The following is a 15,459-nucleotide window of genomic DNA, read 5'->3' as shown; positions in this document are numbered from 1 at the left end:
ACAGCCACATGTGGAAGAAGCAGTTTCCTTGGCTGTATCTGATGTCAGAGTGCCCGTGGTTAGGATGTCTTACTCTAAGAATTCCCTACTTTGGGCACCATCAAAGAATTAAAACTCCAGTTTGCCTTGGGTTTTTATTTTGTTGGTTCTTGGTGCTGAGAGTCAAGATTTCCTGATGCGTTAGGTGAGGTACCTGGCGCCAAGTGGTTATATACCTTTCTTCAGTTTTTCAGTCTCTTGGCATCAGTAGCCACTGTCAGTCCATGCCTATAACGGGGTTTGCACCAGGAACCTTTGTCTTCAGCATCAAGATTGTTATCCTACAGTTGTAGAAGGTGCTTTGTATACAGAAAGTTGTCTTGATTTAAACCACTGAGTAAGCGAGCAGCTCGTGCATGGGTGCTACTGCATCTTGCGTTACAACTTGAACGTTTTAAAGAAAAAAAAAACTTCACACTCCTTTTTCTCTCCAGTATTAAGGAAACATGTTTAGGGTTTCTCTTAAGATAGGTAAAAAAAGAAAATATAATGTTGCCTGGCTTCCTGTGTAATGATCTTCTCTTTTGTTCCCTACCATGTAGTTGCTACCTATCTTTCAAGTTTGTGACAACTGGTACTCGAGATGTCAAGAAAGTTTTGATGAATGGAATCTACAAACTGTATTTAACTAACTAGCATGTTCATTTGGAAAATTTCCAGTGACATATTGAAGGGGAAAACAGCCCATGTGTTGTTTTAGTGTTCAGAAAGAAATACAAAGAGGTGTGCTGACTGCTTTACCTGCAGCTGGTTCCCCTGTGGGAATAATCACTTCCAAGTGCTTTTTTTTTTCTTTTTTTTCTTTTTTTTTTTTTTTTTCCCCTTGAAGAGGAAAAGTCTGCAAGTGCGAAAGGTGAAACAGAGATGTTGGTGCTTGCTGGCTTGCTGTTAGACCATCACATCGACCTCTATCAGAGTGGTTCTCAAACTTGTTCTTATGCTTAGGTTGGAATTCTCTGGAGGATATCGGTCCTTCCTGTGGCTGCTTATGTAAAACAAAATCCCAAGCAACAAAACCTGAAAAAAACCAACCAAAGTGGAACACTGTACCATTTTCCTTTTTTCCTTTGTTTTGTTTTGCTTGTTTGTTCCGTGTCTTTTGCTGCCTCCTCTCCTGATCTGCCTTGGTTGCTCAGTTTGCCCATGCCATTTGCTTAGCTTGGCTCTCCACCCATCTTCAGCTGTGTCTGGTGGAGAGCTTTTTTATTCTCCCCTTCCATCTGCTCAGCTCACTCCACACTTGCTGCCTTCCACTCGGCTCCAACCCGACCTGCTCTCCTAATGCTGTACAGTTCAGCATAGGAAGCATTGTCCACCTTGCGGACGCCGTGGGTGGTGAAGGGCGGCTAGAGGGCTGAGTCTTTACTCTTAATTGACATCTCCTTCTTTTTCCCCTGGGTGTACAGCAAGATCTTCGTCTTTTGGCACAATCACTTGCCCTGCTCCCCCTTTCCTGCCTGAAGCACCTCACGGCAGCAGGTCCTTGGTTCATCTCTGCCTCCTGATGAAGGTGGCTATGCTACTCCTGACAGCAACGGCTCCTCCTCCTCAGGGTGGCTTTTGGCAACTTCAGGAATGACAGTCATGTTAGCCACATCTCCCGACTCTCCACATGGCCCCGAGCAACGATCAACCTCCAGGAAGTACTCAGCAGTCCCCAGTTCTCTGTGGAGCAGTTTGAGAACCACTGGCTTGATACAGTGGTCGCTGTTAAAATCCGGAGATAGCTTTTGCAATTAGGCAGCCTTTCTGTGGTGCTGGCCGTCTCTCGCCACGCGTAGGGAACGGCACCAGCCTCCAACAACACTCAGGGCTTTGCTGTGTGGAGCTAAGGTTTCAGTGATGATCGTGGTAAAAGGGTGATTATACATGGCTTTGCGGTGGTATGAGGCAATGCCAGTGTCTAATTGCATAAAACATTCACAGGGACACGGAGCTGAGGCAGCGGCGGCAGCTTTACGAGGCAGGTCTCCATTCTTCAGCGCGCTACGGCAGCCACGACAGCAGCAGCACGGGGATGGATGGAAAGAAAAAGCCTCGAAAGTGGTTGCAGTTAGAAACGTCAGAAAGGAGATGTCAGATTTGTCAGCACCTGTGCTATCTTTCCATGGTGAGTAAAATCCTTTGCTACCACTGGGGAACCGTCCCCCCGCTCTAAGGTACTGTAATGGGCTGTCAGCATCTGACAGACAGCACGTGACTAGAGAGTCATCTCCTGCCCTCCATGCCAGATGCAGAGATGCCGATTTGGTTTGTGTCAGAACAATTATCGCCTTGAGCAGCAGTAGCAGAAGACAAGGGTTAGTGTCAGCTAGCTTCCCTCCCCCTGTAAGGAAGGGATAAACTAGTCACTCGCCCACCCTCGGACGCCCACAGGCATGTCTGCATTGCACTGGGAGGGGCAACACAGATACCCGCAGGTTGCTAGCAGTAGTAAGTCATGGCAGAACAGTTCTCGGGATGAGCTAGCAACTCAAACACACGCCCCGAGTCTCAGGCATGCAGCTACAGCCCGTGCTGCGACTGTTTCCCTGCAAGCCAAATTGCCGGGTAGACGCATCCTATCTATCAAGCTAAGACGCTGTTTGCCAGCCTGTCCGTTCAAAAATAGAAGTCATGCCCATAAACTTCCTCTCTTTTTAGAAGTAATTGCCTGCTGGCTTTGGAAGGTGTGCTAACCACTGTGGTGACGCTTCCAGGTTTTTAGCTGTATGCAGAACACCTAGAAATACAGCAATTTCATTAAAAATACCAAAACCCCTCCCCCAACCTTATGTACCACTTCATTCCAAGATCAGGTATTTAAATAAACATAATACAGTGCGTGGGAGCCCATATTCGGTCCTTTTTTCTGTCATCTTTCGGGGTTTTTTTGGCTATAAATGTTAGGTTTTTAATGGAAAGACAGCGTAACTGTTAAATGATGAGATGTAGCCGTTTCCCTCCCTAGAACAGAATATGCCGAGTTCACGCGTGTCTTCAGACCACTGAACAGCTAAGACATGTTTAAGCAGGACTAGTTTGAAGTAACTTTAAAATCAGTTTGTTTAAAAAAACAACCAACCAAAAACTCTTAATTCCGGTCCGTTTGCTCTGGAGTAAGCGTAATCGAAGGAAGGATTTTTCCTTGTCATTCTTAACAGTAATAAGGGGACAAAAAGTCAATTCGGTTGTCAAATTCCAAGCTGGAATCGGAGGCTTGGCAGGTGGCCAGCTGAGCAAATGTGACCTCTGCTGAATGAGACAGTAGCTGAGGAATCCTGTGGCTAAGCTTCTGATTTTATCCTTATTCAAGACAGCATCTGAAGTAATGGGAAACAGCTGCTTTCAGGAAAGCTTTAGGCTACGTATTAGATACCAGTAAAGCTTTATGCACATATCATTATTTGGATTTGGCCTTCATTACTGCTGGTGGTTTTTTTTAAAAAATTGTGTGTATTTGCCAACATTGGCACTCGAAAAGGGATATGTACTTTCTTCGTCTTACACATTCTGAATCATTTCACGACGTGTAATGCTTCTTGTTTACGCCTCCTTCCGCTAACTTGTAGGAAAATACAGGTTTACAACTCCACACGTTGCAATGGGAAATACTGGGTGTGTAACATGGCTACAATTTGGCGCTTACTGCGCTTCTCTTACCCCTTGCCTCTGCGTTTTTATAGGTTGTACAGGAGAATGAAAATGTTGTCTTCTGCTTGGAGTGTGCCCTGCGGCATGTGGAAAAACAGAAGTCTTGTCGGGGACTGAAAATGATGTACCGTTATGACGAGGTCTGTACGATATAGCTTTGCGATGCTGGTGAGCTTTGATACTGAAAACTTGGAACTAGACTTAGCTCTGCCTTTGTCCTACCGAGACCTCGGGAGACTCTGCTTTGCTGTTTGGTTTTTTTTTTTGGCGTGGGAAGAAGGTGCGTTATTATGAGCTAAGTAAAAGAAAGAGAGGGAAACATGATTACCAAGATGAAGCCTGAAGCATAAACTGCATGAATATGTGTTACAGAACAGAGAAGCCATTTAATGCTTTGGGATGCTGTAGAACATGCGGCTGTGCTTTGACTGGTTAATGCAGGATAACTTCTGTGCTTTAGGATAACTTCTGTTAGTAACTGAAAGGTCACACTGACTTACTCCAGTCCAGCCCGAACCTTCTTTAAGGCAAACTTGTAGAGTACTTGTAGATGAGAGGTCCAGTGATGGCTGAATGGCTCAGTGCGATGCTGAATGATCACAGAACTCAAATTTTAGGACTGTGCCTGGGTTTGGGGCTGATGCTACACTGCGGTACAGTCAAGTAATGCCTCTCTACCTGTCTGGTTAGCACCGTTTGTGGCCAGCCAGTGCGTGTGAGGGCACGGGTGGGGAACAGAGAGCGGGGGGAGCGTTTTACTGTTAGCCCGAGCCGTGGACAGTGAAGCAGTAGGAGAAATTACAAAACCAGCTCTTACAGATCAGCGCTGGCACAAGTAGCTTTTTGTGAGGGGCTTCTCAGCAGTTTCTGAGGTATGCGCATAGAGGCAGGGGGAGAAAACCCAAAAGGTCAAAGTCAGTCTGGGGCAGTTCGTGCCCTCGTGGCTTTGTTCATTTTTAATTGTAGCCTCTGTTCTGGTATCAGGTACTGTATGTAGACAGAAACAAGTACAACCTAAGCAGCCCAGACAGCAGTGAAACTGCCTTTGTAATGCCATAAACACCGAAGAGTTTCAGGAAGTTATTTGGAAATTTTAATGTATTTCTCTTATTCTTAAGATTATTCGGTCCCTTACGTCCTGTGTTTTCACAGATCTGTTAACTCTGTTGAGGTTTTCAAAGCCACTCTTTCCAGCAGAATCACATACAATCATCATTTTTGCTGGGTTTTATAATTACAAAGTAGATATTTTAGGCTGTGTTGGGGGGGGGAGGCAAGCAAGCCTCTCCTTCAGTACTGGATGATGATTACTATTTTTTTCAACTGTAAAAAACTGTCACAAAGTTTCTACATGTCTGAAAGATACTAACCGCATGCCTGGTTGTTATTACAGAATTCTTTTTGAGGGCTGTAAATGGGGAGAGAACCCGCATGTCAAATGCTATTTGTTAAATCTATTTAACTGTTAGGTAGACTGCGGCTAAGAGGCTGTTTCAACTTTGCACAAAAATAACTTCTCGGCATTCTTACTAGGATGGGTCAGCCAGTTCAGAAAAATCTCCCCACCCCCCACCCCCCACCCCCCCCCCCCCCCCAAACTTCATCAAACCCCCGAATGTACTGGAATTAGGAGTGGCGCTGTAGCCGAGGCACTTGGATGTGCAGTTCAGGGACTCCTGGCTCCTGCTCATCACTGTGCCGTGGACCCGAAGCCCTTTTTCTGCGTGGCAGCAAGCCGGCTTTCTCTACACGTGGGCTCAGAGCACCTGGACACCCAGAGATCCTAAAAAGCATTATACGAAAGTAGCATCCCGTAACCAATGACAACCATGTCACAAGGGAAAAGTGGAATCTTTTTTCTTAAATCGTAAGGAAATATTTAGTAAACAGTAAATTATAAGCAATGTGACCGTGGATTTTTAAATTTATGGCATTTGTAACTTCGCTCAGCGGTAGGTTTTAAATTGTATCTGGAGAACATTTCTGACCCTCGTGAAGTAACCTTGCAGCCCAGCTGCTTCATTCATTCTTGCTTAGCGGCCAGAGCTCAGGCGTTTCTCGTTCTGCTGGTTACTGCCTTTAAGTTTGGAGGGGGGAAGCGTCAGCAAGGGCAGTGTTTGGACTACTTACTACACAGTACTTCTTTTTACAAAACTCCTGGTTGTGAACAAGTTGTGTATGAGCCAAGCTTCTGCACAGTTTGTGACTACGACGATTTTCTTTTTTCCCCCCCGATTAAGTGCTTTCAGTCAAAAAGGCAGCACGTCATCTCTGTCTCTCAGAAGTGACTTAAAGAAAGAGCAGATGCTAATTTGTGTTTTGTTTTTCCCCCTTCCTGCCCAGGAACAAATAATCAGTCTAGTCAATCAAATCTGTGGAAAAGTATCTGGTAAAAATGGCAGCATTGAGAACTGTATCAGCAAGCCTACACCAAAAAGAGGACCTCGTAAGAGAGCTACAGTTGACGTGCCATCATCTAGGCTTTCATCCTCCAGTTCATCCAAAAGTGCTTCAAGTTAATCCTGAAGATGCCAACACTCTCATTTTGTCAATTTATATATATTTTTTGTAATTATTATACCATAGTTTGGAGTACTTGCTGTAGAATACAAGCTGTCTTTGCACTAGCTCTAAAGAAGATTTTCTTCTGGTTTTAGAGAACTAATTTTGTTTTAGCATTAAACTGTTGAATTTTTTTTGTACTTAGAATAGATAGATACAACAGCAGTCTGATTTTTTTAAACTGCCGTATGTTCACTGTTTTAAAACCGGCAAGGGGCTGATAAAATATTAATTTGTATTGTCCCTATGGCTGAAAAAATAAAAAGCCTTTTTGGTAACTGTGAAAAAAAGGCTTTTAACCCATTTTTTGAATAGGTTAAAGTTTGATGTGTTTTATAATTTGTTCTCCAGTCATGTGAGCAGATTTTTCTAGAGAGAAAAGGGATAGGAGACAAAAACTTGAAAGAAATTGCTTTACTTTGGCTGTCTTTTATTCTGTCACGGCAAGATGAGTTTTGTAATTTTTTAAATTGGAGAATACACACTTTCTTTGGGAGGTTATGGCAGCTGAAGATGGACTTTGTTTCCTAACTGTAGGCAAAAGGAGGAGATTTGGAGTATGTTCTCTTTTACCAGCACATCACTATGCATCTGTTTTGAGGGGGGGAAATAAAAATTAAAAAAAAAAAAAAAAAAAAAAAAAAAGGAGGAAAAAAGACTGCCTGCCTTGAGGAGTCATGTGAGGGAAAACTGTGCCTGATTTCATTAGGAAATCCATTCTGTTATTTTTTGGTGCTGTTGGCTACTTTATCAAAAACCCTTCAATAGCATCCTTTAAAAAAAAAAAAAAGAAAAGAAAAAAAAAAAGTGATTGAAGCCATAAGTGCTTCTTTTGTCATAGACGTGCAATCTTTCTAACATTCCATTCCCATTCCACTGCTGTTTTTCACACCTTTACACAGTCAAGCATTAATTTTTGTTTTGAATTTGTTTCATTATATGATCACATTTAGAGCCACTAGCAGGTCTGCATATTTCTTTTGAATGTGAAAATGCATTTGCTGTCATCTTGTCTATTTTTTCTCTTCACGTTGTAACAAAAAAAAAAAAAAAAATCACACCTTTTGTACATATGCCTGTAAATTTTTTTAAATACTTGAGCCTTTTCTTGGGGTGGGGGGAGGGGATGGCGAAGAGACAAGATGAAGAAAAGCCTTACGTTTCACTTTCTTCATCGGTTGGATTGGATGCTTACAGGGTTTTTCTTGTAACATTTATAAGTGCTGCTTACATCACTGAACAACAACAAAAAATAATAATGGAGTAGCTGTTGCCCTTTTCTGGTTGTGTGTACAGTATGTGTGGAATAAAAAAGGGAAAATGTTTTCACAAACTGTTTTGTTTCGTAATTGAATTCAACAATACCGTAGCTACCCATATTGCACTGAGCTTGCCAGTGGTGACTGTCAGGAAAGTCCTATAATACAATTTGTTGGTTGTTGTTGCAGAAGACTGAACTGTTTTGGAATATTTAACAATAACATAAACAGAGTCAAGTGTTTTCAAATGTGGTTGTCTGGTTTTTATGGCCTTGCTGTGTACTTTTCCCTCTTGACAGTAAACTTCTGACTATGGCTTACAGTTTGACATTTAATTTATTAGCGCTGCTCTGCTCTCTTTCCTTGTAAGGAAAGACTTCATGTTGTTTATTGCCAGTTTTTTGTTTACTTTCCAGGTTTGTACTACGAGGTTTAATAAAAAAAACAAAATTTTTGGACATTTTGTCTGTCTTCTGGAAAGTGAGTGAGTAAAACAAGCTCCTTCAAGAAAAACGTCTTTCAGCAGATGCCTTGTTAAATAGTAACTATCAAATCGCAGGCAGTGAGCTTCTAGCTTTCAGTTCCCAGCGAGGGGTCAGGAAACACTTTGTCAGGTAACAGGAGATAGAGCGAATCCCTAAGGAAACGGGCCAGTTCCCAGCTGGCGAGCAGCAGGAGATGCCTCGTTCCCAACCATGAGCTTTGTCAGGGCAGGTCTTTGGAAGGGATCTACGTCACAGCTCGTCCTTTTACTTACGCTGTTTCCGATTACTTTCCTTCCCTCCGTGCGTGAAGAGCAGGAGCCAGGAGCCTTCCCAAAGGAGAGCAGATCCCTGCGAATAGAGTGTGAGACTTGACAAGAAACAGGCATTAGACACGTTCAGACCTCAAGTTTAGAGAGAAAAATGACGGCAGAAAAAACACAGCAGTAAGATGATGACGACTATAGGTACTACGGTTTATAAAATGTACGCACTTAATTTATAATTCATTCAGGTTTATTTCCCTTAAATTGCTGGCTCGCATCAGTGTAGTCAAACAGACGTTACCATGGAAAACTAAATTACACTGGTGCTCCTTGTAAGTAACCGGTTTTTGTTCTGAATTAGTCTCCTCTGTTCACTGTCATGGATGAAATATTTGGGTAATCAAGTAAAAGACATGGTTGGGATAGAAATACTTTATTTTATCTCAAAAGAGGAGTAAGTTTATACAATGCTAATATATCTGCTCCACGAGGAGCGTAACATTTCAATACGCATCGCTCCTCCTTTTCAGTTTCTTTTTTTTTTTTTTTTTTCCTTAACACCTACGATAACTAAGTTGGTCCTGAATAAGAAGTGTGAGGAAGTAGACACTGCTGCATTAGTAGACAAAGGCAATAGGCAGACAGTAGGCAGTAAAGAGTAGAAAATAACGTTTCATTTTGGTTTGGATCCTAAATCTTCAGTTGCAGCAGCTGAAAACATGCAAGGAACAATTTGGGTTCAGCATTATACATGGAGTCTTAAGTATTTCCAATCAGCCATTTGAAGGTTAGTGGTCAAAGTAACTTGTATCTTTCCCCTTTAATTCTCTTATACATAGTATATACAACAGTTTTACTGCTCCCCTGAGCCCCAAGACTACTGTTAAAGTGTGTGTGCTTTAGGCATTTTTTTAAAAACCAACCTCCACATGACTGGCAATTTTGTAAAAAGGCGGTATTACTAAGTAAAAAGATCTGGCTGTTACGCTTGGTTAGCAAACTGTTACACAGGCAAGCTCTTCATTCACGTGTTCATTCATTCAGAAGTCATTCTTAAAGGATATGGGTATAAGATTCACATAGTTTGAGAGTCACTTTCATCGCTAACATCTGAAGCGCCCTTTCTTTCAGTTACAGCAGCAAGAGCAGTGTCCACTTGAACCTCCTCTTCGTCAGACTGAATAACCGGTGACTCCCCTTCACTCGCCTCTTGGCTGGCAGAATCGGTGCAGGTTGACGACAGCGAAGACAGTTTCTGTCGTAATTCAGACTGGCTCGGGACCTGAAGGCTTATCTCATTCACGTAGGTGGTGGAGTCGGGCCCTTAGAGGTGGAAAAAGAACAACAACAACAAAAAATCAAGCGGTGGCTCAGCAAGTGGCTGGAGAAGTCAGTACATTCACCCAGCTCGGCGTCGGTTAAAGAGTTGCATTCGGGCTGTTTTGCTTCTTTTGCAAAACACCATTAAAAAACCCTCCCAAAACACAAAGCTGCCTTTTGGCTTTTCTGGAGTTGATCTCAAATACAAGCCACAGGCTGGTTTTAATTTGTTTCTCATGGTGTGTATGTCTCTCGCTCGTTCTAGCATTGCCAACACTTGAGATCAAGTGTTGTATGAAGGAGTATGAAGTCCTGACTCTGTTACGAGACATAGCTGATGTCCAGTTTGCCTGTTAGCCAAGACCACTTAATCCTCATGACTCTGACTTTGATAAAGTCCATTCAGACTTCAGCATGTGCTAGGAATGATCACCAACAGGAAAATCCTCCAGACAAGCTCTGACACAACTAAACCTGGGTGAAGTTAAAAACCAAAAAAAAAAAAAATCTCTGTGAGATAGGCAATAATAGTAATCTCCAGTTTTGACTAAAAATCAAGACGCAAAACAAATTCTTGCCCACAGCATGAAAGAATTCCTCTGGTAAAGCTGTATCATAGCTCAAGTGCACAGGAATGGAATTTTAAGACTATGCTGCCTCCATATCCTATGCAAAAAGACTTCTTCTAAGCAGGTTCAGTGTAACGGTGTTTGCTTGCAGGTTGAGTTCAGATTTCAAAATTATCTTAGATCCTCTTCTCTGGACACTTCCTGGCAGTAAATAAGAAGGAAAAATAGGGAAACATCTAAACGCTCTTTCTATGCAATTTGCCAAATAAAGCCCATTTTTCCTTCCGTCCTGCACCTAACAAGGGGTTCTCAATAGTCAGGGCACCCAGCTTCAGCACTGCGTAACCTTAGTGAGCAAATGCTCTTAAAAATCCTGTGAGATTTTATATAAAAAGGTTTCAGGAGGGTCAGATGGAAATGAGCTGATGACTACGCACTACCTCTGCTAAGGCCGGCTGCAGAGCAGTTCACACTACGCTGCCCCCTGACTGGTCCCCACAGCCTCCCCAAGCATCTGAGTTAAACCGCAACACGAAAACAGTCGTAACAGCATCTGGAGGCAACAGAAGCTTCTTGTACTCAACACTCTTGCTCAGGCACGTTTCTTGTCCTAAGTAGCTGCACTCTTAAACTCTGGACCCAAACCTGGACGGCGAGTAGCCTTAGCTTCTCTGGCACACAGGAACTCCAGGGGGGAACGCGCCCTCGGCAGGTCTCCAGTTTAAACACAAGTTGACAGACATCTGGTACGACGTTCACAGCTCTGACAGCCGACCGACCGGCCCGGACTGGAAGCACCCCGCTCCAGCCGGCGGGGTCAGTCCGGGATGCCTGGCAGCTCTACCGAGTTGCTTCCACGGGTAGGACGTGACTTTGTACTGAACACAAGTGATACTAGGAAGACGTTTTTAAAGACAGCTGTCTTTACATTGCGTGCACCAGCATGCATTAGATTAATTTACACAACACATGCAGAGGAGTTTTCTGGAGTGGCAGGGGTGAGTAAATTTTTCACTTCAACTTACTATCGTGAAATGTTGCAAAACCAATGCTTATAGGCTGGCAACGTTTACAGCAAGACAAATTTGAAAACATTTTAATGTCTTGAGCTGATTTTCATTTTTACCAGTTACTAAAATAACTTACCTGCATTCTGTGGCGTTCAGTAAAATTGTGAAACAAACAAATCTTGCCCTGACCAACCCAATTCTCCACTGACAGCAAAAACGAAGAGTTATCTTTAAGCCATCTCATTTTTCTGAGAATGAAGACTATTGTCTATTTGACTTGATACTAGGGTGTAAGGTCCTTAAAGCAAGCACAAAAATCCCTTTAATTCAGAGGGAAAGGAATCCTTTGGAACCACAGCAGTAAGACTTACAAGACTGTTACACTGTAGTAGTAGTAGTAGTAGTAGTAGTAACTGTAGAGGAGTAAGTCTTGCTGCAAGCCTACCCAGCCTCTCCATTAAGGTTACAGTGGTGAGAGTGCTAGAACATTACAGCATTGGTACATTATATTGCAGTGTATGTGCATATATATAATAAATATATATGTATACACTATCTATATGTACACACTGTAATACTTAACATTACAGCACAAAATAAATTATAACCTTTTTTTCCAAAGGCTAATAAGTTTGACATCTATTTAGGAAAAAACAACCACGCCTAGTAGTTTCTACACTTCCCTAGATAATCCAGTTACACTCTTTGTTGTTAAGATGTGAAGCTTCTCGGTCCAACATCCGCCACGGACCCAGCACGGGCCAAACAGTCCCAGATTCTGCAACTACTCGCATGCTCAGACAATGATTAACTTTAATACTGCCTGAATTGGATGCCTATCCAAAACCATCCATCTGAATTCAGTTTTTGCAATAAAACACAAAAACCTTCAGTAGTCAAGTGCGCCTTGACTACTTACTGTAAGCCCTTCATGTTCACAGCAGGTAATCATCACCTTTACATAGGGAGGGAGAAAATTACCCCAGGATATTATTAACATTTTCTTTACATATCCCAAAATATAGGATAGAAGTTAAAGTACACTTTCTTCACTGTAAGTAGTTTTACAAAAATATTTCAACCTCTATTTTCAAAAGAAATCTCAAGTACATTTAAAGGAGCTTCATCATCTCCCCCAGGAAAACTTATTTTGACTCTTTTGGGAAAAGGCGTTTTAGTACTAAAATAAGTTTCTAATTAAGAAAGCACACTTCCCTTGTGGATAAAGTATCCAGGATTACCAATCACCTGCTTTAAGCAGATCCCTTATCACGCTGCAACTTGCCAAAACGTACATCTGGTTTTGTTCATCAGAACACGTAAACAAAATTGTGGATTAATTTAATCCAATGTAACTAACGTTACTAGCAGTAAGAAGGCTACGTGGAAGAGCTGCAGTATCAGAATCACTACTCAGAAGCTTCCAGAACATTGTCATTCATATATATATATATATATAAATAATATATATATATTTATATAAAAATATATATATATATAAATAATACGAACTGCTGGGTTGATCCATGTCTCTAAATAGCTCTCACTGAAGATCTTACACTATACAACTGGTCCCAATTTACTTTAAAATGCCAAAATTCTGGACAAATTCTAAGAGAGCAGTCTTAAAAATAAAAACTTAATTACCACAAACTTTCTGCTGATGTTTGTTAAAATGTCCTCTATTAGCTTTATATCGAGAAAAATGCACCTTAACAGTACTGCAGTATTTAACACATCACCTGTCCACACCGTGACAAACATAACACGGAGCTTTAGTAACTACATGCAAAAAGAGACCGTCCAGAAATATCGAGTAGTTTTGCAGCAAGCTCTCTTGTACTGCAGCTACACGTTAACGTTTTGAAAACCACTAAAAATAGTCAAGTCTACGTAAAGCTTTATGAGATACCATCATCCATTACAAATTAGAGCAATTCTGGTGATTTATCACTTCGTCTCTAAGCACGCTGTCATTACTAGTATCATACCCAGCATGGGAGAAAGCATATTATTGTCTTCGCCTCCTGAGTTTAGAAAGACATCGAGTGCTTCTTGGTCAGACATGTCCATTAGGTCCATCTGTTCCAGCATGTCCACGTTCACCTCCATGGAAGACATACTTCCAATCGGTTCTGTAGTAAAAATAGTGCAATGAGCAAACCGACAGTCAGCTACGTGATGTTATTACCTATAAAGGCTTCAATAGCTGCTCTAATTGCGTGCATTAGTAACAATTAAACTAGGTATGGAAGGAGCGCACCCACGGGAGCTGCTCAGCAGCCATCTCAGCCCAAATCCAAGAGCAGTCTGTGCAGTCTTTGTTGTGGAAGTAATGTCCATTACTGTTTTTGTAAACCAAAACATTTTTAGCAACAATATTTATAGCAAGAGCGTTGTCAGAAACATGCTAGGATGGGGCTCAGGGGGCAAAGATTGAAACTTTCCATTTTGTAAGACTGCTTTCCATTTCTCTCAACTAGAAGTCTTTAGAGAAAAACACACACATTTAAACACACAATCGCTGAATGTCAGTACACAAAGGGACATGAAAATTCAGAAATAAGGATTAGTGTTAACAGAGAGCAGCCCTTCCCCCTCATTCAATCAATCAGTCTAAGAAATGAGAGTAGCGTGTAAAACCTAGGCTGATACCCAACATCTTCTCAGCACGGGGATTTCACGTTATTACTTATGGAAGCAACCTACTTATTATTGTCAGTATTATACCGACAATTCGCAGGAGAATTAAATACGTGGATGAGCACTTTCTTCCTTGAACAACAAAGCACACAAACAGAACTAGTAAGTTCAAGGGTACTCAGATTTAAAGTCCAGTTGCTGCATGCATAGCATCAAATATTATAATGGACAGTTTAATGGTTTATCTAAATCTAATAATCACACTATTAAAAGCTTTCACATGTGAACCGAGACGAAATCCTATCATTTGACTGTTGGTTTTCTCCCCAACTATACTATAACTGCAGGATCAAATCTTTCATAAAAGTAGTTTCTTTGATATACATGGGTTCTGCATTATACTGCAAAGCTGAAGGTTCAGAAAGTTAGGTATTGTAACCTTCTGACAGCCATGTACCCACTACTAACTAGCCAGTGACGATGTTCACTTTTAGCCTAAGTGGAAAGTAGGAGACCCAAACTCAATTCCTTTCTAGACCAAGGAAGTTTAAAACTTACATGTCCCACTTCTCAGAAGGCTGTCCTAGCAACCAATCTAGAGTATCTTGCAGATGGGCGTTTATAGCACTCATGCAGAGAAATGGAAATCTTGGATTGTATTCCCTGCTCCGGCATTACAAACGACAGCAGAACCCATCTTGGAGCAGGGACAGAATCTCTACATTTTTTTCCTTCCACGCGAGTGACGTAATCTCCTGCTTGCTTGCTTTCTGGTCCTACAATCCCTAAGTTTTGGCCCAACAGATGGATACCTCCCACACAGAAACGCCTGTAGTCTGTGGCATTCTTCTGCTTTAACTAGTCAGGAGATGCCAGACTTGAGTCATCTCATAATAAGGAGAGAGCTTAATCTGATCTCCCATGTCCTATTCACGTACTTGGTACCTTACCTAGCTAGACAATGGAAATAGCTACCACCTGGGAACCGTTTTGAAATACAACACTCTGCTTTCGTCTGCACTTTTAAAATTTTTCTGAGGCACCTGCTGCCAGGTGACAGTCCCAGGCTTTGGAACTCCAGTGGACAGAAGCGGCCACCTCTATCCATCTCTTTATAGATACGGATGCACTCTTCAGCTGCGGAGAAAAGTGCTGTTCTGGATGTACTTCAGTGCTTTGCATTTCCTCGGATGACAAGCAGAGAGCCTGACTGATTTTCTAAGTTGTCTAGTTCCCCTGGAACCCAAAGTTTGTTTAAAGAGCTTATCTGAAGTCTCAGTTCCACTGAGGAAGAATTTAGACACTGCAACGCGCCAGCTGTAAGCATTAAAACCGTTGCTGACTCCGACCCCTCAACAACGTTCTCCAAGTTGTGAGTTTGTGGATTACACAGAAGGTATTTTAAAACTTGCCTCGCCTCTCTGCTATCTGCAAGTATCCTGTAGAAAGGTATTGCTCCATGTCCTGCTGGAAGGCTTCTTCAAAGAACTTCTGGCGTTCCTTTAGCTTCATCTGCTGGGTGTGCTCCATATCCAAAACCTTCTGTGCGTGTTCAGCATCTAGCTCAGCTGAGCGTAAAACAAACAAACAAATAAAATGTTGCATGTATATCCCCCCCCGACTCTCAGAATTTAAAAGCTACTGAACCAGTTCAATACTGAGAGACTGCTAACACA

General features: G+C 42.0%; 2 protein-coding genes across 9 annotated transcripts in view; one reads left to right on the top strand and one right to left on the bottom strand.

Annotated features, from left to right (window-relative positions):
* Positions 1–7,951, top strand: part of JARID2 (jumonji and AT-rich interaction domain containing 2) — a 228,975-nt gene extending 221,024 nt beyond the window's left edge. For all 5 annotated transcript variants that reach the window (XM_087764224.1, XM_087764215.1, XM_087764233.1 and 2 more), the window contains 3 exons: positions 1,966–2,149; positions 3,705–3,812; positions 6,016–7,951. In XM_087764224.1, coding sequence (XP_087620350.1) covers positions 1,966–2,149; positions 3,705–3,812; positions 6,016–6,192 — 469 coding nt within the window. In that variant the 3' untranslated portion in view covers positions 6,193–7,951. The remainder of the gene's footprint in view (positions 1–1,965; positions 2,150–3,704; positions 3,813–6,015) is intronic.
* A 707-nt stretch (positions 7,952–8,658) lies between these two features.
* The window catches only part of DTNBP1 (dystrobrevin binding protein 1), a 145,772-nt gene continuing 138,971 nt past the window's right edge, over positions 8,659–15,459 (bottom strand). For all 4 annotated transcript variants that reach the window (XM_087764274.1, XM_087764261.1, XM_087764268.1 and 1 more), the window contains exons 8-10: positions 15,196–15,351; positions 13,132–13,275; positions 8,659–9,564 (exon numbers count right to left, since the gene is read on the bottom strand). In XM_087764274.1, the coding sequence (XP_087620400.1) occupies positions 9,317–9,564; positions 13,132–13,275; positions 15,196–15,351 (548 nt within the window). In that variant the 3' untranslated portion in view covers positions 8,659–9,316. The remainder of the gene's footprint in view (positions 9,565–13,131; positions 13,276–15,195; positions 15,352–15,459) is intronic.

Source organism: Nipponia nippon, unplaced genomic scaffold, assembly GCF_047370975.1.
Source record: "Nipponia nippon isolate SJK-2023a ecotype South Korea unplaced genomic scaffold, ASM4737097v1 scaffold_1, whole genome shotgun sequence".
In the NCBI taxonomy this organism is placed as follows: domain Eukaryota; kingdom Metazoa; phylum Chordata; class Aves; order Pelecaniformes; family Threskiornithidae; genus Nipponia; species Nipponia nippon.
The sequence above is the reverse complement of the archived record's forward strand: the minus strand, read 5'-3'. Positions and strand labels throughout refer to the sequence as shown.